This window comes from Tachyglossus aculeatus, chromosome 2 (assembly GCF_015852505.1).
Source record: "Tachyglossus aculeatus isolate mTacAcu1 chromosome 2, mTacAcu1.pri, whole genome shotgun sequence".
NCBI lineage: Eukaryota > Metazoa > Chordata > Mammalia > Monotremata > Tachyglossidae > Tachyglossus > Tachyglossus aculeatus.
Window position 1 is genome coordinate 175,601,893 of NC_052067.1, and position 23,089 is coordinate 175,624,981.

Below are 23,089 nucleotides of genomic sequence, written 5' to 3' on the forward strand. Positions count from 1 at the left end.
ATGGTAGTGCAGTCAACAGAGATGGGAAAGTCAGGGAGAGGGCAAGGTTTGGGAGGGAAGACAAGGAGTTCAGTCTTCGACATGTTGAGCTTTAGGTGGCGGGCAGACATCCAGATGGAGATGTCCTGAAGGCAGGAGGAGATGCGAGCCTGGAGAGAGGGGGAGAGAGCAGGGGCAGAGATGTAGATCTGGGTGTCATCAGCGTAAAGATGATAGTTGAAGCCGTGGGAGCGAATGAGGTCACCAAGGGACTGCCTGTAGATCGAGAACAGAAGGGGACCAAGTACTGAACCTTGGGGAACCCCCACAGTAAGAGGATGGGAGGGGGAGGAGGAGCCTGCAAAAGAGACTGAGAAAGAATGACCGGAGAGATAAGAGGAGAACCAGGAGAGGACGGAGTCTGTGAAGCCAAGGTCAGATAGCGTGTTGAGGAGAAGGGGGTGGTCCACAGTGTCAAAGGCAGCTGAGAGGTCGAGGAGGATTAGGACAGAGTATGAGCTGTTGGATTTGGCAGGCAGGAGGTCATTGGTGACCTTTGAGAGGGCAGTTTCAGTGGAATGTAGGGGACGGAAGCCAGACTGGAGGGGGTTGAGGAGAGAGTTGTTGTTGAGGAATTCTAGGCAGCGCGTGTAGACAACTCGTTCAAGGAGTTTGGAAAGGAATGGTAGGAGGGATATGGGGCGATAACTATGAGTCCCACATAGGGCGCATGATCTTAATTCCTATTTCACAGATCAGGTAACTGAGGCCCAAAGGAGTTAAGTGGCTTGTCCAAGGTCACACAGCAGACAAATGGCAGAGCCAAAATTAGAATCCAGATCCTTCTGACCCTGTCAGCTGACAAGTGGCGGAGCGGAGATTTGAACCCATGACCTCTGACTCCAAAGCCCGGGTTCTTTCCACTGAGCCACACTACTCCTGTGTGCAAAGTACTGTACTAAGATTTTGGGAGAGTACAATATAACAGTAAACAGACACATTTCCTTCCCACTCAATATAAATAAATTAATTACAGTGGTTCCACTTGGTTTCCTCAGAGGACTTCCTGAAGATGGTGCCCCTTGGACAAATGAGCAGGAATCTCACCAAGCTCTTCCACATCACACCTGGGACTTTCTTAAAAAACGGCATTTGTTAAGCACTTATTATGTGCCAGACACTGTACTAAGTGCTGGGGTAGATACAAAATAATAATAATAATGATGATGTCATTTGTTAAGTGCTTACTATGTGCCAAGCATTGTTCTAAGCACTGGGGTAAATACAAGGTTATCACATTGTCCCATGTGGGGCTCACAGTCTTAATCCCCATTTTAATAATAATAATAATGATGATGGCATTTGTTAAGCGCTTACTATGTGCAAAGCACTGTTCTAAGCACTGTGGGGGGATACAAAGTGATCAGGTTGTCCCATGTGGGGCTCACAGTCTTCATCCCCATTTTACAGATGAGGTAACTGAGGCACAGAGAAGTTAAGTGATTTGCCCGAAGTCACACAGCTGACAAGCAGCAGAGCTGGGATTAGAACCCACAACCTCTGACTCCCAAGCCCCTACTCTTTCTACTAAGCCACACTTCTTTAAAATAATCAGGATGGACACAGTCCCCGTCCTACATTGGGTCACAGTCTTAATCCTCATTTTACAGATGAGGTAGCTGAGGCACAGAGAAGTTAAGTGACTTGCCCAAATTCAAAGCAGACAAGTGGCAGAGTTGGGATTAGAACCCAGATTCTCTGACCACCAGGCCCAGGCTGTATACATTAGGCCATGCTGTTTCTCAGTTTCCTAACATTTTCCTGCTACTGGGGCAGAGGAAGCCAAGCTGCTTGTTATGGGTGGTGAGCTTCGTTTTTTGGAAAAATAAATGAGTAAAAATTCCCACCGGGAAATTCCAGGTTGGGGGTGACTGTGTCTCTGCCCAGCCCTGCCCTCCAGGTGGTTCCGGGGACCAGGGTGTCCAGACCTTGGCCAGCAAGTCAGAGGCTGAGCCAGGTGTCTGGGTCTTCAGCCCTTTCTCTCCTCCCTGCTCCTGCCCCGGGCCGGGGGTGGTTCGTGCACGGGGCGGAGGGGACACTGCAGCGCTGTGGTTACACTGCTCGCGCAGAAATACAGTGATGACTGGCTCATGCCCACAGACTCCATGGTCAGGAGGAAGTGCTCCTTCTCTTCCCGAGAGACCAAATATCCCTGTGGGATGTCTCCCTCCTGGATATCTCCTTTCGTCTGGGAGAAATAGATAAGCTGCAGCCCCTGCCTCGGGTCCCGCCGGTACCAGTACATGACCTCGTGGTTCTCATGCCGTTTACAGTTCACCTTCACCTTCTCCCCAGTCTGGGCCAGCAAGTATCTGGGGGTCTGGATGACGTCTGTGTCCACGGAGCCTGTTGAGGAAGGAGACAGAAGTCAGGAGGCAAAGGCCGGGGCCAGACACTGCCAGGGAAAGGTTGGGAGCTGGGGCCTGGCCAGCCCAGCTGGGGGATTTCATTCATTCATTCATTCATTCAATCGTATTTATTGAACGCTTACTGTGTGCAGAGCACTGTACTAAGCGCTTGGGAAGTACAAGTTGGCAACATATAGAGACGGTCCCTACCCAACAGTGGGCTCACAATCAAGCAATCAATCAATCGTATTTATTGAGCGCTTACTATGTGCAGAGCACTGTACTAAGCACTTGGGAAGTACAAATTGGCAACACATAGAGACAGTCCTTACCCAACAGTGGGCTCACAGTCTAAAAGGGGGAGACAGAGAACAGAACCAAACATACCAACAAAATAAAATAAATAGGATAGAAATGTACAAGTAAAATAAATAAATAAATAAATAAACAGAGTAATAAATATGTACAACCATATATACATATATACAGGTGCTGTGGGGAAGGGAAGGAGGTAAGATGGGGGGATGGAGAGGGGGACGAGGGGGAGAGGAGGGAAGGGGCTCAGTCTGGGAAGGCCTCCTGGAGGAGGTGAGCTCTCAGCAGGGCCTTGAAGGGAGGAAGAGAGCTAGCTTGGCGGAAAAATATGGAACGCTTCACGAATTTGCGTGTCACAGTCTCACAGTCTAGAAGGGTGAGACAGAGAACAAAACAAAACATATTAACAAAATAAAATAAATGGAATACGTACAAGTAAAATAAATAAATAGAGTAATAAATACGTACCAACATATATACAGGTGCTGTGGGGAAGGGAAGTAAAATAAATAAATAGAGTAATAAATACATACCAACATATATACAGGTGCTGTGGGGAAGGGAAGGAGGTAAGGCTGGGGGGATGGAGAGGGGGAGGAGGGGGAGAGGAAGGAGGGGGCTCAGTCTGGGAAGGCCTTCTGGAGGAGGTGAGCTCTCAGTAGAGCCTTGAAGGGAGGCAGAGAGCTAGCTTGGTGGATGTGCGGATGTGCGAATTTCCCATTTGCGCCCGGGACTCACCTGCTCCCAGGACACAAATGGCCAGCAGCCACACTGGCCTGGGGCCCATGGCAGGGTCGGGGCAGACTGGGCCTTCTCCCTGTTCAGGGCTGTTTTCCCTGAAATGTGGGGCTTGGACTCCTCAGGTCCCATTGGTTGTGTCTGTGATGTCACAATGTGATCTCTTCCCAATAGGCTGTGTTGGTTGCCTTGCACATTGCAGGCACAGGAGGAGAGAAAATCTGAATTCCCAGCCTGGTCCACTGTCCAGTTCTGTTGACTCTGCTTCCCCGACTCTCCCACTGCTTGTGCCCAGAGAAGTGACTCCCGTGCACTCTTGAATCAGAGGTTCAGCACTGGCATTTCTCCCTGACCGTGCCCACGGACCTTCGTCTCTCTCCCGTCTCTTCTGTGATTGACTATGCCCTGCCCTCTGTGCCCCCTCCCTGCCCACCCTCCTGATCATGCCAAAGATGAACCCTGTGCAGAAATGGGGAGGGAAGTCTGAGTTTGGAAGTCCATGTGTGTGTATGTGTTTGTGTGCGCCTGTGCATGAAGAAGGCAGATCTATGTACAAGAGATTCTAAGGAGAAAGTGGGTTTAATAACACTAATAATAATAATAATAATAATAATGGTATTTGTTGAGCACTTACTGTGTGCCAGGCTGGGGTGGATACAAGCAAATTGAGTTGGACACAGTCCCTGTCCCATGTGGGGCTCTTAGTCTCAATCCCCATTTTACAGATGAGGTAACTGAGGCACAGAGAAGTGAAATGACTTGCCCAAATCACACATCAGACAAGTGGCAGAGCTGAGATTAGAACACATGACCTTCTGACTCCCAGGCCCTAGCTCTATCCAAGTACGAGAATACTTTTCTCCTTTCCCTGGTGATGAAATTGGGAGTGGCATCATGTGTGCGTGTGCGTGCATATGTGTGTGCGCACGTGCATGTGTGTATGTGTGTAGATGGGACTGCAGGAATGGAAAGCCAGAGGGTCTCAGGCCCCTGTGCGATTTCTTCCAAATGACTCTTGTGACCTTTATCCCTGAACCCTGGGCTGGATTCCTTCTAGACTGTGAGCCCATTGTTGGGTAGGGACCATCTCTATATGTTGCCGACTTATACTTCCCAAGTGCTTAGTACAGTGCTCTGCACACAAGCGCTTAATAAATATGAATGAATGATGATGATGATGGTATTTGTTAAGCGCTTACTATGTGCCAAGCACTGTTCTAAGCACGGGGGGGGGGGAGGGGGTACAAGGTAAACTATGTTGTCCCACATGGGGCTCACAGTCTTAATCCCCCTTTTACAGATGAGGTAACTGAGGCACAAGAGAAGTTAAGTGACTTGCCCAAAGTCACACGGCTGACAATTGGCAGAGCCTGGATTTGAACCCGTGACCTCTGACTCCAAAGACCGGGCTCTTTCCACTGAGCCACACTGCTTCTAATTCCACTGCTCCATGGAGGCAGCAGGTTGGTCAAATGGATAAAGCCCGGGGCCTGAGAGTCTGAGGAGCTGGGCTCTGATCCTGACTCTGCCATTTGTCTGTTGCGTAAGCTTGGGCAAGTCACTTCCCTTCCTCTGTGCCTCCTCACCCTTCGTGAGTTCTAATCCCGGCTCTGCCTCTTATCAGCTGTGTGACTCTGGGCAAGTAACTTAACTTTCCTGTGCCTCAGTTACCTCATCTGTAAAATGGGGATTAAGACTGTGAGCCCCAAGTGGGACAACCTGATTACCTTGTATCTACCCCAGTGCTTAGAACAGTGCTTGGCACATAGTTAGTGCTTAACAAATACCATCATAATTACCCTCATCTGTAAAATGGGGATTAAATCCTGCTCTCTAATTTTTAATGTGAGCCCAGTTTGTGAACTGATTGTCTTGTGCCTACACCAGCGCATAGTACAGTGTTTGGCATATCATACGTACTTAACAAATGCTGCTATCATTAAAATGATATTATATCATTATAATTATTACTGAAAGAATTTCATGAGGCTGCAGTGGAGCCAGGTTTGGGTCCTAGACAAGATGTAATGGTGATGACCAGGAGACTCAGATCTGGGGTGACTCTGATTGTGCCTTTCCCTCAGTGGGTGAGGGCATGGTCTGCGCTCATCTGGCTCTGTGCCCAGCAGCCAACTCTCTGCCAGCTCACTTCCTGACATGGGCCGGGGCACATATGTGCACAGGGCAGAGGGGATCCTGCCTCACTGTGGCTGCTCTCACACAGAAGTACAGACAGACGAATCTGTCATCTTTGCAGCAGAGTATTTGAGGAAGAAACTGCGTTTCAGTCCAACTGACATCAAATTCACCTGGGGCTTCATCCTTGGTCTTTTCTTCTTTTCCAATAGAGTAATACATCAGCTGCAGGCCCTGACCTGTACATGTGACTGTGACCCTTAGTCTGTTCACAGCTCAGGGTCGCCTCCATCCCCTTCTGTGCCAGTAGGTGTCTGGGGTTGTGGGAGACTCTGCCATCTGCAGCTCCGGAATCAACAGGGCCTGTGGGGGAAGGAGAGAGAAGGCAGGAGGCAGAGATCGGGGCCCTAACCCTGCCAGGGAAAGGGCTGGAGCTGGGACTCGGCTAGTCCAGGCAGGGGATTTCCCTTCTGCTCCCAGGACTCACCTGCTCCCAGGACACAAACGGCCACCAACCACACTGGCCTGGGGTCCATGGTGGGGTCACAATTAATATTTATTGAGTGCTTACTACGTGCAGAGACGGACTGGGGCGTCTCCTACTTTCCGTATCCCCCTCCTTCCCACGTTATGTGTGGCACTTGGATTCCTCAGGTCCCACTGGGGGCGTCTGTCTATGATATCCCATCTTCATCTGCTCTAACCTGGCCCTCTCTTCGGCACAGCAACAACACCTCTCTTATTGACTTCCAGGCTTATTGCTGTTTTCTATCAATCAGCAAGGCACAAGCTAATGGGGGAGACTGACACATGTCATATAAAAATTGTGGGAGAACAAGGAAAGATAAGGGCCCATAAGGAAGTAGGATGCATATGTCACTATGAGAAACAGTGCATCCCTGAGTAGACTCCATCCCGTCCTGCCTCCCATCACTCTGGTGGGAAAGAGGAAACCCCGGCAGCTCTAGCCCTCCATAAAACCCAGGAACACTGGTGGTTGCTGGAGTGGCTGCTGTGGCTTTGGGGGTATCCTGAGCTCTGAGCCCAAGGGGCCTGAAATTCTGCTGTAGTCAAAGCTTCCTGCTCATTTTGTCCTAATTGTGTGTCTTCGTCCATGTTGTGTTTTAATGTATCTCTCAATCAAGCAATCACGCTGCTTCTCTAAGCAGCGTGGCTCAGTGGAAAGAGCCCGGGCTTCGGAGTCAGAGGTCATGGGTTCAAATCCTGGCTCTGCCAATTGTCAGCTGTGTGACTTTGGGCAAGTCACTTATCTTCTCTGTGCCTCAGTTACCTCATCTGTAAAATGGGGATTACGACTGTGAGCCCCTCGTGGGACAACCTGATCACCTTGTACCTCCCCAGAGCTTAGAACAGTGCTCTGCACATAGTAAGCGCTTAATAAATGCCTTCATTAAGCAATCATTTTACAGATGAAAGAACTGAGGCACAGAGAAGTGAAATGACTTGCCTAGTCACAAAGCAGGGATGTGAAGGATTTGGGTTTGGAATCCAAGTCTCCTGATTCACAGTCCTGTGTTCGTTCCAATAGGCTGGTCTACTTCTCATTTATGTTAATGTCTATCTCCCTGTCTGGATTGTAAACACCTTAAGGGCTGTGATCACTTCTAGTAACTTAGTTGTACTCCCTTGAAAGAGTTTAGGACAATGCTTGGCACACAGTGAGGGCTCAATAAATATTCTTGATGTTTGACTGATGAAGGTTTGTCCCTTCCCCAGGTCTAGAGCATGCTCTGTGGTTCAGATCCTGCTGACAGCTCAGCATCCCCTACTCTATGTAGGGTGCCAGGAGGTCCCCAAGAGTGTAACCAGATTGCAGGGATTTAAGTAATATGTCAGAGGAGCAACATGACCTAGTGGTAAGAGCACAGGCCTGGGAGTCAGAAGACCTTGGTTCTAAATCCAGCTCTGCCACTTAATAATAATAATGATAATTATTATTATTAATAATGGTAATAAATAACGGTAATTATTATTGTTACTATGGCGTTTGTTAAGCCCTTACTTTGTGCCAGGTATTGTATTTAGTGCTGGGATAGATGCAAGGTGATCAGGTTGTCCCACATGGGGCTCACAGTCTTAATCGTCATTTTACAGATGAGGGAACTGAGACACAGAGAAGTCAAACAGCTTGCCCAGGTCACACAGCAGACAAGAGGCAGATCCGGGATTAGGACCCACAGCCTCTGAATCCCAAGCCCGTGCTCTTTCTTCTGCTGTGTGACCTTGGGAAAGTCACTTCACTTATCTGTGTTTCAGTTACTGCATCTATAAAAATGCAGATTAAATTCTCCTCCGATTTAGACTGTGATCGTCATGTAGGTTAATGACTGATGAGAATAATAATAATAATAATAATAATAATGTTAAGCGTGGTCTAGTGGATAAAGCATGGACCTTAGAGTCAGAGCACCTGGGTTCTAATCCCAGTTCAATTACTTGTCTGCTGTGTGACCTCGGGCAAGTCACTTCACTTCTCTGTTCCTCCATTCTGGGGTTCTGGGTGACTCTGCCATCTGCAGCTCTGGAATCAGCAGGGCTTGTGGGGGAAGGAGAGAGAAGGCAGGAGGCAGAGGCTGGGGCCCAGACACTGCCAGGGAAAGGACTGGAGCTGGGGCTCAGATGGGAGGGCGGGGAGGAGCCCGCAGAGGAGACTGAAAATGAACAGCCGGAGAGATAAGAGGAGAACCCGGAGAGGATGGAGTCTGTGAAGCCAAGGTTGGATAGCGTGTTGAGGAGAAAGGGATGGTCCACAGTGTCAAAGGCAGCCGAGAGGTCGAGGAGGATTAAGAAAGAGTAGGAGCCGTTGAATGGGGATTCAATACCTGTGCTCCTTCCTACTTAGAATGTGAGCCCCATGTGGGACCTAATTATCTTGTATCTACCCTAGCACTTGGTTCAGTGCTTGATACATAGTAAGAACTTAATAAAAACTGCAATTATTAGTTTTGGCTGCACAGCATTAAAAGTATACATGGGGCCACATGACTGGGATGAGGGATTGTAGGCAGAGGAAGAAGATGGAAAGGAAGGTGGACGTGAGAAGTGATTTGAGCGCTGCAGGGCGTCTCTGTTCAGGTGTGGGGTCGGTGCCCAATAGGCGAAACAAGTCCAGTGTGGGGGACTACCATCAAAGAAAGGAAGGCTTGCTAAATTGAAGATGGCTGGTGGACAGAGTCTGATTCATTCATTCATTCATTAGTATTTATTGAGTGCTTACTGTGTGCAGGGCACTGTACTAAGCACTTGGTTGGTCCAAGTTGGCAACATATAGAGACGGTCCCTACCCAACAACGGGCTCAATCTAGAAGGGAAGACAGACAACAAAACGAAACATGTGGACGAGTGTCAAGTCATCAGAATACATAGAAGTAAAGCTAGATGCACATCATTAACAAAATAGAATAGTAAATATGTACAAGTAAAATAAATAGAGTAATAAATCTGTACCAACATATATACAGGTGTTGTGGGGAGGGGAAGGAGGTAGGGCGGGGGGGTGGGGACGAGGAGAGGGAAAAGGGGGCTCAGTCTGGGAAGGCCTCCTGGAGGAGGTGAGCTCTCAGTAGGGCTTTGAAGGGAGGAGGAGAGCTAGCTGGGCAGATGTGCAGAGGGAGGGCATTCAAGGCCAGGGGGAGGACATGGTCCAGGGGTCGATGACAGGACAGGCGAGAACGAAGCACAATGAGGAGGTTAGCGGCAGAGGAGCAGAGGGTGTAGGCTGGGCTGTAGAAGGAGAGAAGGGAGGTGAGGTAGGAGGGGTGAGGTGATGGAGAGCCTTGAAGCCCAGAATGAGGAGATTTTGCTTGATGCATAGGTTGACTGGTAGCCACCAGAGAGTTTTGAGGAGGGGAGTAACATGCCCAGAGCGTTTCTGCACAAAGATGATATGGGCAGCAGCGTGAAGTATAGACTGAAGTGGGGAGAGATAGGAGGATGGGAGATCAGAGAGGAGACTGAGGCAGTAATCCAGTCGGGATAGGATGAAAGATTGAACCAGCAAGGTAGCAGTTTGAATGGAGAGGAAAGGGCAGATCTTGGTGATGTGGAGGAGAGACCTGCAGGTTTTGGTGACGGATTGGATGTGTGGGGTGAACGAGAGAGCAGAGTCAAGGATGACACCAAGGTTGCGGGCTTGTGAGAAAGGAAGGATGGTAGTGATGTCTACAGTGACGGGAAAGTAAGGGAGAGGGCAGGGTTTGAGAGGGAAGTTAAGTTTTATGTGCACACCCTCTGGTAGTGTTACAGTCCAGGGTATGGGTCTGGTGTCATCATCACCATCCTGGAGAAAGTGGGAACAGGAGTACCCAGGATGAGGATGACCACTGTGGAAACCAACTCTTAACCAACCTCACTCCATTTTGTTTTCAGTCTCCATTTTGCATTAATCTATCTTGCTTTCCTCAATCATACTTCAGCCACCCCCTTCCCCTGTTGTCAATTTCAGCCACACCCTGTCTGCAGCTTTACTTCAGAAAACTGGAGACATTCGTAATTGGAATCTGTTGCTGGGTGAAGGAACACCATGCCCACCACAGACTATAAATAGTACCTCTCCCACCTTTTAGGGATACGATTGAGACCTCTTTTAGGGCGGTAGACTGTGTCTGTCCTCACCCATACGGCTATGTATTAATGTTGCAATATAAACCCCTTGTGTTGTGTTGCTGCAATTGATGATTTTTTTTTTTTTGTCGGTCTCGACACCATGATTCAGGACCTGGCCCGGATCTCCAGCGAGTCGGAGGCTAAGGCAGGTCTGTGGGCCTTTAGCCCACCCTGGGTTTCCTGCCCCGGGCCGGGGGAGGTTCGTGCACAGGGCGGAGGGGCCACTGCAGCGCTGTGGTTACACTGCTCGCGCAGAAATACAGCGAAGACTGCTTCGTGTCCGCAGGCCCCAGCGTCAGGGGGAAGAACTCCTTCACCTCCCTAGAGACGGAATACCCCTGAGGGATGTCTCCCTCCTGGGTATGGCCTTTTGTCTGGGAGTAATGGATCAGCCGCAGCCCCAGACCCGGGTCCTGCCGGTACCAGTACATGGTCTCATGGTTCTCGTGCGGTTGGCAGTTCACCGTGACTTTCTCCCCAGTCCGGGCCAGCAAGTATCTGGGGGTCTGGGTGACTTCTGTGTCCACGGGGCCTGTCGGGGGAAGGAGAAAGACGTCAGGAGGCAGAGGCCGGGGTCCAGACTCTGCCAGGGAAGGGGTTGGAGCTGGGGCCCGGCCAGCCCAGGCGGGGGATTTCCCGTCTGCGCCCAGGACCCACCTGCTCCCAGGACACAAACGGCCACCAGCCACACAGGCCCGGGGCCCATAGCGGGGTCGGGGCCGGACTGGAGGTTGTCCCGGTTCGCGGCCGTTTCCCCACATTTGGGCTTGGACTCGTCAGGTCCTATTGGCCTACTATGTGATGTCACAATCTCGTCTGTACCCAATAAGCTGCGTTGGGAGGCTTGCACAGAGGTGGGCGTGCCCTGCAGCCACAGGAGGAGGAGGAGGAGATCTGAATTCCCAGCCTGGTCCAGTGTTCAGTTAGCTCTGCTTCTCTCGCCTTCCCGCTGCTTGTGCCCGAAGAAATGAACCATTTTCATTCTTAAATCAGACTTCTGACATTGGCTGTTTCTCCAAGCCCACACCATTCCTCCTCTCCTCTGCTCTGGCATGACTGACCTTGTCTCTCTGTGGCTCTGTTCCCTCCCCGACTACCTTCCTGGTCATTCCAGAGATGGACTCGGAGATAGAGGAGGAGTCTGAGGTTCGTGACTGAACTCCTTATCTTCCCTCCCAAACCCTGTCCTCTCCCTTACTTTCCCGTCACTGTAGACGGCACCACCATCCTTCCCGTATCACAAGCCCGCAACCTTGGTGTCATCATCGACTCTACTCTCTCGTTCACCCCACACATCCAATCCGTCACCAAAACCTGCCGGTCTCTCCTCCACAACATCCCCAAGATCCGCCCTTTCCTCTCCGTCCAAACTGCTACCTTGCTGTTTCAATCTCTTATCCCATCCCGAATGGATTACTCCATCAGCCTCCTCACTGATCTCCCATCCTCCTGTCTCTCCCTGCTTCATTGTATACTTCACTCTGCTGCCCGGATTATCTTTCTACGGAAACGCGCTGGGCATGTTACTCCCTCCTCAAAACTCTCCAGTGGCTGTTTGTCAACCTACGAATCAAGCAAAAGCTCCTCACTCTTGGCTTCAAGGCTGTCCATCACTTCGCCCCCTCCTACCTCACCTCCCTTCTCTCCTTCTCCAGCCCAGCCCGCACCCTCTGCTCCCCTGCCGCTAACCTCCTCACTGTGCCTCGTTCTCCCCTGTCCCGCCGTCGACCCCGGCCCACATACTTCCCCTGGCCTGGAATGCCCTCCCTCCACACATCTGCCCAGCTAGCTCTCTTCCTCCCTTCAAAGCCCTAGTGAGAGCTCACCTCCTCCAGGAGGTCTTCCTAGACTGCGCCCCCTTTTTCCTCTCCTCCTCCCCATCCCCCCCACCCTAACTCCCTCCCCTCCCCACAGCACTTGTATATATTTGTAAAGATTTATTACTCTATTTATTTTACTTGTACATATTTACTATTCTATTTATTTTGTTTATGATGTGCATATAGCTATAATTCATTCATTCATTCATCATTCAATCGTATTTATTGAGCGCTTACTGTGTGCAGAGCACTGTACTAAGTGCTTGGGAAGTACAAGTTAATTCTAATAAGTATAATTCTATTTGTTCTGATGATTTTGACACCTGTCTACATGGTTTGTTTTGTTGTCTGTCTCCCCCTTCTAGACCGTGAGCTCATTGTTGGGTAGGGACCGTCTCTATATGTTGCCGACTTGTACTTCCCAAGCACTTAGTACAGTGCTCTGCACACAGTAAGCGCTCAAAAAATTGAATTAATTAATTAATTAATTAATACGTGTGTGAGCACGCCCAGAAGACAGGTATGTGTGGTAATTATTATTTTTTTCATGGCACTTAAGTGTTTACTATGTGCCAGGCACTGTACTAAGCGCTGGAGTAGATACAAGCTAATCAGGTTGGACACAGTCCATGTCCCATGTGTTGTTCCCAGTCTTAATCTCCATTTTACAGATGAGGCAACTGAGGCAAAGAGAAGTGAAGTGACTTGCCTAGTGTCACAGTGGCAGAGCCAATTTTAGAACCCAGGTCCTCTGACTCCTAGGGCCCTGCTCTTTCCACGAGGCCACCCTGCTTCCCGATTCTGTGGAGAAAAATGGGGCCACCGTACTCTCTCTCCTGCCTAAAACTCCTTTTCCCTTCCAATCTGACAGACCTCCAATTTCAAAGGCTTTCTAAAATCACATGTCCCATAAGTTTTCCTTGACTAACCTCTCATCTCCCCACTCTATTTTCCCACCCTACTTCATTGCCTTTGCACTTAAGTCCATGCTTCCTAGACATTTAGGGATTCACCACTGCACCTCCACTCCATTTATGCACAGTCCTTATTCTCGGATGTTTCCCCTATCTGTAACTTCTTTTAATGTCTGTCTCCCAATCTAGACCATAAGCTTCTTGAGGGCAAGAGCCTGTCTACCAACTCTGTGGCGCTCTCCTGAGCTCTCGGTACAGTGCTCTGCCCACAATAAGCACTTAGTAAATATTATTGATTGATTGTACCAGAATCCTTTGCATCTTTCTCTCGTGGGGGAAGTGGTAGCAAGTCTGGAGGGCTTAGGGTTGCTTAGGGGCTTAGGGTGGCTGCGGGACCGCAAGAGCCCACTTCGCCAAAGGGTTTTGGGTCTTTAGGTCACTATTTCCAGGGCAGCAAGCTTATGCCACAGTTGCGTGGTGCCCTTGGGGGGCCACCGAGAGGCCTGAGGGAACAAAACATGCCCTGTTAATAATAATAATAATAATGACGGTATTTGTTAAGCACTTACTATGCGCCAAGCACTGTTCTAAGTGCTGGGGTAAATGCAAGGTAATCAGGTTGTTCCATGTGGCGCTCACAGTCTTAGTCCCCATTTTACAGATGAGGTAACTGAGGCACAGAAAAGTTAAGTGGCTTGTCCAAGGTTACACAGCAGACTAGTAGTGGAGCCGGGATTAGACCACACATCCTCTGACTTCCAAGCCCGGGCTCTTGCCACTAAGTCAGTCTGCTTCCAGTCCAATGACAAGAAGGATAAATCCATGAAATCTCAGACTCCTCAGACTGGAGAGAATTTCCAGGGCTTAGCTTGTCTCTCCTCCAGACTCATAATTTTCTCCCAGGCTTTGGTCTTTGTGATTCAGGTTCATTTATTCATTCAATCATATTTATTGAGTGCTTACTGTGTGCAAAGCATGTGCCAAGCACTTGGGAGAGTAGAATATAACAACAAACAGACATTTTCCTGCCCACAACAAGCTCACAGGCTAGAGGGGGAGGTAGACATTAATATAAATAAGTAGATAAATAAATTACAAATATATACAAATATATACTTATGTACTATGGGGATGGGAGGGAGGATGAATGAAGGAGCAAGAGCGGTACAGAAGGGAGTGGGAGAAAAAGAGAGGAGGACTTTGTCAGGGAAGGCTTCTTGGAGGAGAATGTGCCTCCAATAAGGCTTTGAAGTTGGGGAGAGCAGTTTATCAAGGCCCTACTGAGAGCTCACCTCCTCCAGGAGGCCTTCCCAGACTGAGCCTCTCCTTCCTCTCCCCCTCCTCCCCCTCTCCATCCCTCCCGCCTTACCTCCTTCCCCTCCCCACAGCACCTGTATATATGTATATGTGTTTGTATGTATTTATTACTCTATTTATTTATTTTATTTGTACATATTTATTCTATTTATTTTATTTTGTTAATATGTTTTGTTTTGTTCTCTGTCTCCCCCTTCTAGACTGTGAGCCCACTGTTGGGTAGGGACCGTCTCTGTATGTTGCCAACTTGTACTTCCCAAGCACATAGTACAGTGCTCTGCACACAGTAAGCGCTCAATAAATATGATTGAATGAATGAATCTGCCTAGTCGGAGGAGGGAGGGCATTCCTGACCAGAAGTAGGATGTGGGAGAGAGGTTGACAGCGAGATAGATGGGATAGAGGTATAGTGAGAAGGTTAGCATTTGAGGAGCAACGTACACTGGCTGGGTTGTAGTAGGAGAGTATTGAGGTGAGGAAGGAAGGGGCAAGGTGATTAAGTGTGGAAAACATGTTCTGAACGTTTTTGAAGGGAAATGATTTGGGCAGCAGAATTGAATATGGACAGGGGTGAGGAGAGATAGGATGCAGGGAGGTCAGCAAGCAGCCTGATGCAGTAATCAAGGTTTAATAGAATAAGTGCTTGATTATGGTCTCGCCTTTAACCAGAACACTTACTCTCACTGAACACAGATGTCCTGGGTGAGTCTAAAAATTTCAGTGTACCTATAATGGAGGCTCCACAGACAATGGACCTAGGCTAGAACTAGGGGCATCATGGAGATTTGGAGAAGAGTTCGGTTCTACCTTCACAACATTGCTAAAATCTGTCCTATCCTCTAGTGGGTAGAGCACGGGCCTGGGAATCAGAAGGTCATGGGTTCTAATCCTGGCTCCACCACTTGTCTGCTGTGTGACCTTGGGCATGCCACTTAACTTATCTGGGCATCAGTTACCTCATCTGTAAAAAGCAGGGATTAGGAGTGTGAGCCCTAGATGGGACAGGGACTGTGTCCAACCTGATTAACACATATCTTCCCCAGTGCTTAGAACAGTGCTTGGAAAATAGTAAGCATTTAACAAGTACCAAGTACCATCCAAACTGTTACCAGGCTTATCCAAACACTTATCCTATCCCACCTTGACTACTGCATCTGCCTCCTCACCGACCTTCAGGCCTCCTCTCTCTCTCCACTCCAGTCCATATTTTCCTCTGCTGCACGAATCATTTATCAACAAAAACTTTCAGTTCATGTCTCCCTGCTCCTCAAGAACCTCTAATGGCTGCTGATCCACTTCTGCATCAAACAGATACTCCTTACCACTGATTTTAAAGCACCCAATCGGCTGGCTGGACCCTACCTCATCTCACTAATCTCTCATTGAGGCCCAGCCCACACACTCCACTCCTCTAGCGCCAAATTTCTCACTGTTCCCTGATCTTGTCTATCTAGCCACCGACGCTTTTCCTTATAGCATTTCCTCCTAACCTGGAATTCCCTCCCACTCTGTATTCACCAGACCACCACTCTTTCCATCTCCCAAGTATTACTAAAATCACATCTCCTCTAAGAGGCCTTCCCTGATTAAGCTGTCTTTTCCCCAGCTCACTCTTCCTTCTATATCATCTGTCGCACTTCAATCAGTGACCGTTGGACACTAGACATTCTCCCCAACCCCAATCCCACAGCATTTATGTAAATACCTTTGAATTATATATTATACATCACTTATTTTTTCATATTAATGACTGTTTCTTCTACATCTTAGAGACGAATAGCCAGAAGAGGGGAGAGAGGCTCGAAGTAAAAAAAAAAACCAGCACAGAGGCTGATATTGGCCTAGTAGTTAGAGCATGGGCCTAGGATTCACAAGGACATGAGTTCTAATCCCGATTCTGCCAGGCTGTGTGGCCTTGGGCAAGTCGTTTCACTTTTCTGGGCCTCAGTTACCTCATTTGTAAAATGGGGGTTAATGCTGTGAGACCGATTTGGGACAAGGACTGTGTCCAACCTGATTAGCAGTGTGGCTTAGTGAAAATAGTATGGGCTTGGGAGTCAGAGGTCATGGATTCTAATCCCCTCTTCCAACTGTCTGCTATGTGACCTTGGGCAAGTCACTTAACTTCTCTGTGCCTCAGTTCCCTCATCTGTAAAATGGGGATTAAGACTGTGAGTCCCATGTGGGACAACCTGATTACTTTGTATCCACCCCAGCGTTTAGAACAGTGCTTGGCAAATAGTAAGCGCTTAACAAATACCATTATTATTATTACTATTATCATTGGTTTGTATCTTTTTTGGCGCTTAGAACAGTACCTGGCACAAAGCACTTAATAAATACCATCATCATCATCATCATCAGGGGAGAGAATGAGAACGGGAACCAGGATGGAGTACATCATTTTGAATCAAGATGGGTGGGAGCGAATCTGGGGAACATTTTGGAGGGAAAACTGCTTGATTTGGGGACAGATTCAATGTGGGAAGTAGGGGAGAAAGACGAGTTAAAATGACACCAGGGTTACGAACTGCAGGACAAGGAGAACGGTGGAGCAGCGATGTAGAAATTAGCAGGTGATCAGACCTTGGTCCCACTGCTTGCTTCCTGCTTTTTGCCCCGGGCCGGGGAGTTTGTGCACCGGGGAAAGGGGACGCCGCAGTACTGTGATTAAACTCCTAGCGCAGAAATACAGCGATGTTTGGTTTGGGTCCGCAGAATCCAGAGTCAAGTGGAAGAGCTCCTTCTTCTCCCGAGAGACCGAATATCCCTGTGGGACATCTCCTTCTTCAGTGAATCCGAATATTGCTAGTATAATGGATCAGCCACAGCTCCTGGCCCGGGTGCTGCCGGTACCAATACATAATAATTATGCTATGGTATTTGTCATGAAGGTGGGGTGTGGGAAGAGTGGTAGCGGGAAGTCCCTCTCTTGGCCCCCGCAATCCTAGTGGCCCCTAGAGCGGGAGGAAACCCTCATATACCGCCGGCAGGCACACCCCACCTTGCACTGGTTCAACAGTAAAAACACGGTTCTCCTTCCTAAGGGCACTATCCGCTTAATGATCTCTCCCACGGGAGGGATCAACAGAAGCCTCTTAGCATAGTGGATAGAGCACGGGGGAAGGTCAAGGGTTCTAATCCCTATCTGCCACTTGTCTGCTGTGTGTCATTGGGCAAGTCACTTCACTTCTCTGTGCCTCAATTCCTTATCTGTAAAATGGGGATTGAGCCCCGCGTGGGACAGGGACTGTGTTCAACCCGATTTGCATATATCCATCCCAGCACTTAGTAGAGTGCCTGGCACATAGTAATACTTAACAAATGTTCTAATTAAATTCCTCCGGGATTAGCTCTGGTGATTAATACCTATTAGGGCCTATTGTTACTCGCTTCCCCCACCCCACCCCGCCTACCCCCGGGTGGATAGCCTAAGGGAGAAGAAGGGGGAGGAGGGTAAAGCGACAAGGATTGTAAAAGACTCCTGAGGACAACAAGCTGCTAAATATCTTTGAATTACATATTATCAATTACTTATTTATTCATTTAATGTCTATCTCCTCTACATTCAGTCATTCATTCATTCAATCGTATTTATTGAGCGCTTACTGTGTGCAGAGCGCTGTACTAAGCGCTTGGGAAGTACAAGTTTGCAACATATAGAGACCGTCTCTACCCAACAGCGGGCTCACAGTCTAGAATGGGGAGACAGACAACAAAAAAAACCCCATATAAACCAAATAAAATAAATAGAATAAATATGTACAAGTAAAATAAATAGAGTAACAAATACGTACAAACATATATACAGGTGCTGTGGGGAGGGGAAGGAGGTAAGGCGGGGGGGATGAGGAGGGGGAGTAGGGGGAGAGGAAGGAGGGGGCTCAGTCTGGGAAGGCCTCCTGGAGGAGGTGAGCTCTCAGTAGGGCTTTGAAGGGAGGAAGAGAGCTAGTTTAGTGGATGAGTGGAAGGAGGGCATTCCAGGCCAGAGGTAGGACATGGAACAGGTGTCAATGGTGGGACAGGCGAGAATGAAGCCCAGTAAGGAGGTCAGCGGTGGCAGAGGAGCAGAGGGTGCGGGCTGGGCTGTAGAAGAAGAGAAGGGAGGTGAGGTAGGTGGGGGCAAGGTGATAAAGAGCTTTGAAGCCGAGGGTGAGGAGTTTTTGCCTGATGCGTAGGTTGATTGGTAGCCACTGGAGATTTTTGAGGAGGGGAGTAACATGCCCAGAGCGTTTCTGCACAAAGACGATCCGGGCAGCGGTGTGAAGTATGGATTGAAGTGGGGAGAGACAGGAGGATGAGCTTACTGAATGCAGGGCACTGTACTAAGCTCTTGGGAGACTACATTGTAACAATAAACAAACACATTCGCTGCCCAAAATGAGTTTACAGTCAAAAGAGGGAGACAGACATTAGTATAAATAAAAAATTACAGATATGAACATAAGTTTTGTGGGGCTGGGGTGGGGGTGAATTGTAAACTCATTATGGGCAGGGAATGTGTCTCCTAATTCTGTTGCATTGTACTCTCCCAAGCGCTTAGTAGAGTACTCTGCATATAGTAAGCAATCAATAAATACGATTGATTGATTGATTGATAGCTGGCAGCAGAAAAAGTTTGGGATAAAGCCCATCACAGTGTCATGCTGCCCCCTCCTGCTGGAGACCTAGAGAAACCCACTGAAGCAGAGAGTGAGTTGAATGAACTGGAGAAGGTAAGAGGGTTGTGCAGGATGGGGGAAAAGTTCCAGGAACGATGGAAGGGAAGTTGGGAGAAGGGAGATGCTTTCTATGAGAGGAACAAGAGAAATGGAGTGGGAAGGCTGCTGGTGGGACAGAAGAAACAGGGACCAGGAGAGCCCATCACTGATAGGGACATTTTGGGTAGGAGAGTGATGCGTTTAGGAAATAATTTTAGGAGGTGTCTGTAGTATCTTAGGGTAGGATAGCCAGAAGTGGAGAGAGAACATGAAGGCAGGAAGACCAGCACAGAGGCAGATGAAATAGTCCAAGGGAAGGGGATGGGGGCTGAAACAAGGGTGGAGTACACCATTTTGAATCAGGATTGGTAGAAGTGAGATCCGAGAAACATTTTGGAGGGGAAATGGCAGGATTTGGGGCAGATTCAATGTGGGAAGTAGGGTACAGAGAGGAGTCAAAATGACACTAGGATTACGAACTGCAAGGACAAGGTGAATGGTGTAGCAGCGATGGTAGATGAGGCCTCCGTTCCCCCTCCCTGCTTCCTGACCAGGGCCGGGGGAGGTTCATGCATGGGGCCGAGGGGATGCTACAGCCCTGTGGTTTTACTGCTCACGCAGAAATACAGCGATGACTGGCTCGTGTCTGCAGAAGCCAGGGTCGGGGGAAGTGCGCCTTCTCCTTCCGAGAGACTGAGTATCCCTACGGGACGTCTCCTAAATCAGTCAAGTCTACGTTGTTAGAATAATGGATTAGCCGCAGTCCCAGTCCCGGGTCCTGCCGGTACCAGTACATCTGTTCGTGGTCATGTTCTGTTCACAGCTCAGAGTCACCTTCTCCTCAGTCTGGACCAGCCGGTATATGGGGGACTGGGTGACTCTGCCATCTGCAACTCCGGCGTCCGCGGGGCCTGTGGGGGAAGGAGAGAGAAGGCAGGAGGCAGAGGCGGGGGGGGTCAGACGCTGCCAGGGAAAGGGCTGGAGCTGGGGCCCGGACAGCCCAGCCAGGGGATTTCCCAGCTGTGCCCAGGACTCACCTGCTCCCAGGACACAAATGGCCACCAACCACACTGGCCTGGGGCCCATGGTGGGGTCCGGGCCGGACTGGGAAATCTCCCACTCAGGGCTGATTCCTCTGACCCAATTGGCTGTGCCTGTCTGTGATGTCACAAACTTGTATCTTCCTCATATGCTGGCTGGGTGTCCTATGCAGGGGGACTGTGAGTGGGACTGCAGAGTGTCTAGCACAGCCGGCTGTGCCCAGCAGGTACACAGCACAGGAGCACCGAGGGCACTTAACAAGTGCTACTGGTCATGATGATGATGATTAATATGATATTGGGGGTCGCTGTAAAAGACCTTGGATCTTTAGGGGTCACTTAACCCTTTCCTAGCCCCAGTTACCCCAAAGTCACTTCTAAGGGACTGTAGGGCCCTGGGTACTCACTCATTTGGCTTGGATTATTCATTCATTCATTCATTCATTCATAGGGACCGTCTCTATATGTTGCCCACTTGTACTTCCCAAGCGCTTAGTACAGTGCTCTGCACACAGTAAGCGCTCAATAAATACGATTGAATGAATGAATCGTATTTATTGAGCGCTTACTGTGTGCAAAGCACTGTTCTAAGTGCTTGAGAGAGAACCATATAACAAAAAACAGACACATTCCCTTCCTACAATGAGCTCACAGTCTAGAGGGGGTGACATACATTAATATAAATAAATAAATAAATTCCAGATATAAACATAACTGCTGTAGAGATGGGAGGGAGGACGAATAAAGGGAGCAAGTCAGGGCGACGCGGAAGGGAGTAGGAGAAGAGGAGAGAAGGGCTTAGTCAGGGAAGGCTTCTTTGAGGAGATGTGCCTTCGATAAGGCTTTGAAGTGGGGCAGAGCAATTATTTGTCTGATGGGAGGGAAGGTGTTAAAGGCTAGAGGTAGGATGTGGGCGAGAGGTCGGCAGCGACATAGACGAGATCGAGGTACAGTAAGGATAGAACCAGAGGAATGAAGTGTGCTGGCTGGGTTGCAGTAAGAGAGTAGTGAGTTGAGATAGGAAGGGGTAAGGTGATTAAGTGCTTTAAAGCCAATGGTGAGGCATTTTTGTTTGATGCAGAGGTGGATGGGCAACCACTGGAGTTTCTTGAGGAGTGAGGAAACATGGTCTGAATGTTTTTGAAGGAAAATGATCAGGCAACTGAGTGAAGTATGGACTGGAGTGGGGAGAGACAGGAGACAGGGAGATCAGCAAGGCGGCTGATACAATAATCAAGGCAGGATGGCATAAGTGCTTTCATTAATGTGGTAGCAGAGTGGGCAGAGAGGAAGGGGCAGATTTTGGTGATGTTGTGAAGGTAGAACTGACAGGCTTTAGCGATGGCTTGATTATCTGTAGAGAGAGGAGTCAAGGATAATGCCAAGGTTACAGGTTTATGAGACAGGAAGCATGGTGGTGCCATCAACAGTAAAGGGAAAATGAGTGGGAGGACAGGGTTTGGATGGGAATATAAAGGGTTCAGTTTTGGACATATTAAGCTTGAGGTAACGAGAGGACAACCCTGCCCTCCCAAACCCTCCCAAACCCTGCCGTCTCCCTGAGTTTCCCATCACTGTAGACGGCATTACCATCCTTCCTGTCTCACAAGCCTGCACCCTTGGTGTCATCCTCGACTCCGCTCTCTCGTTCATCCCTCACATCCAATCCATCTCCAAAACCTTCTGGTCTCACCTCCACAACATCGCCAAGATCTTCCCATTCCTCTCCATCCAAACTGCTACCTTGCTGTTTCAGTCTCTCATCCTATCCCGACTGGATTACTGCATCAGCCTCCTCTCTGATCTCCCATCCTCCCGTCTCTCCCCATTTCAGTCTATATTTCACTCTGCTACCCGGATCATCTCTGTGCAGAAACACTCTGGGCATGTTACTCCCCTCCTCAAAAATCTTCAGTGGCTGCTTGTCAACCTACGAATCAAGCAAAAACTCCTCACCTCGCCCCCTCCTGTCTCACCTCCCTTCTCTCCTTCTACAGCCCACCCCGCACCCTCCGCTCCTCTGCCTCTAACCTCTTCACTATACCTCGTTCTCACCTGTCCCACCGTCGACCCCCGGCCCATGTCCTTCCCCTGGCCTGGAATGCCCTCCCTCCACACAACCGCCAAGCTAGCTCTCTTCTTCCCTTCAAAGCCCTACTGAGAGCTCACCTCTTCCAAGAAGCCTTCCCAGACTGAGCCCCCCTTTTCCTCACCTCCTTCCGCTCCCCACAGCACTTGTATATATTTGTACAGATTTATTACTGTATTTATTTTACTTGTACATATTTACTATTCTATTTATTTTGTTAATGATGTGCATATAACTTTAATTCTATTTGTTCTGACGATTTTGGCACCTGTCTACATGTTCTGTTTTGTTGTCTGTCTCCCCCTTCTAGACTGTGAGCCCGTTGTTGGGTAGGAACCGTTTCTATATGTTGCCGACTTGTACTTCCCAAGCGCTTAGTACAGTGCTCTGCACACAGTAAGCGCTCAATAAATACTGTTGAATGAATGAATGAATGAAGTGTGGGTCCTTGCCTCAATTTTTACTGGAGGGCTCAGCCTCCTCCACTCCAAGGCTGCTATCCCAGACCGCCCCGCCTCCCACCCTGCGCGCGATTGGGGTGGGGTGTGGAGAAGACGTGGGTTGTGGAGCCCCTCGGCCCTTCTTTCTAGCTTGATGTGAGGCCTCCTATGTGAGGGGAGGGGAGGGTCCTGAGGACTCGGCGTCCTTTCCTTCCTCCTTTCCTCCTTCTGTCCGCCGCGGCGGCGATCCCAAGCCCCCGCTGTGGGGGAGGAGGGGTGGAGGAGGCGGGGTGGCGGAGACCTTCCCTTAGCCTCAATCTTTTGGCCTTCGTCTTGCCTAGCGGACGCTGGTGTGTGTGTGTGTGTGGGGGGGGGGGGGCGGTCAGCGGCCCTTCTCTCTGGATAGATTTTAGGCCTCCGAGTGGGGGAAGGGAAGAAGGGCTCGGGGTCCCTAACCCAGGTAGATCTTAGTTTTATTTATATTCCTATTAGAGCCTTAGGAATAATATTTAGGAGCTTACACGAGAAAGTACCCAAAATTTCACGCTTTAAAATGTTGCAACATCC

General features: G+C 49.2%; 1 pseudogene and 2 gene segments (V, D, J or C); all 3 read right to left on the reverse strand.

The window, feature by feature from the left end:
• Positions 1–2,008: 2,008 nt before the first annotated feature.
• On the reverse strand, positions 2,009–6,112 carry LOC119944280. The segment is given in 4 exon segments: positions 2,009–2,385; positions 3,441–3,538; positions 5,816–5,939; positions 6,064–6,112. Coding segments are annotated over 4 exon segments (648 nt in total).
• A 4,181-nt stretch (positions 6,113–10,293) lies between these two features.
• LOC119945452 lies at positions 10,294–10,920 on the reverse strand. The segment is given in 2 exon segments: positions 10,294–10,734; positions 10,860–10,920. Coding segments are annotated over 2 exon segments (420 nt in total).
• A 5,856-nt stretch (positions 10,921–16,776) lies between these two features.
• Positions 16,777–20,039, reverse strand: LOC119944296 (annotated as a pseudogene).
• Between the last annotated feature and the right edge of the window lie 3,050 nt (positions 20,040–23,089).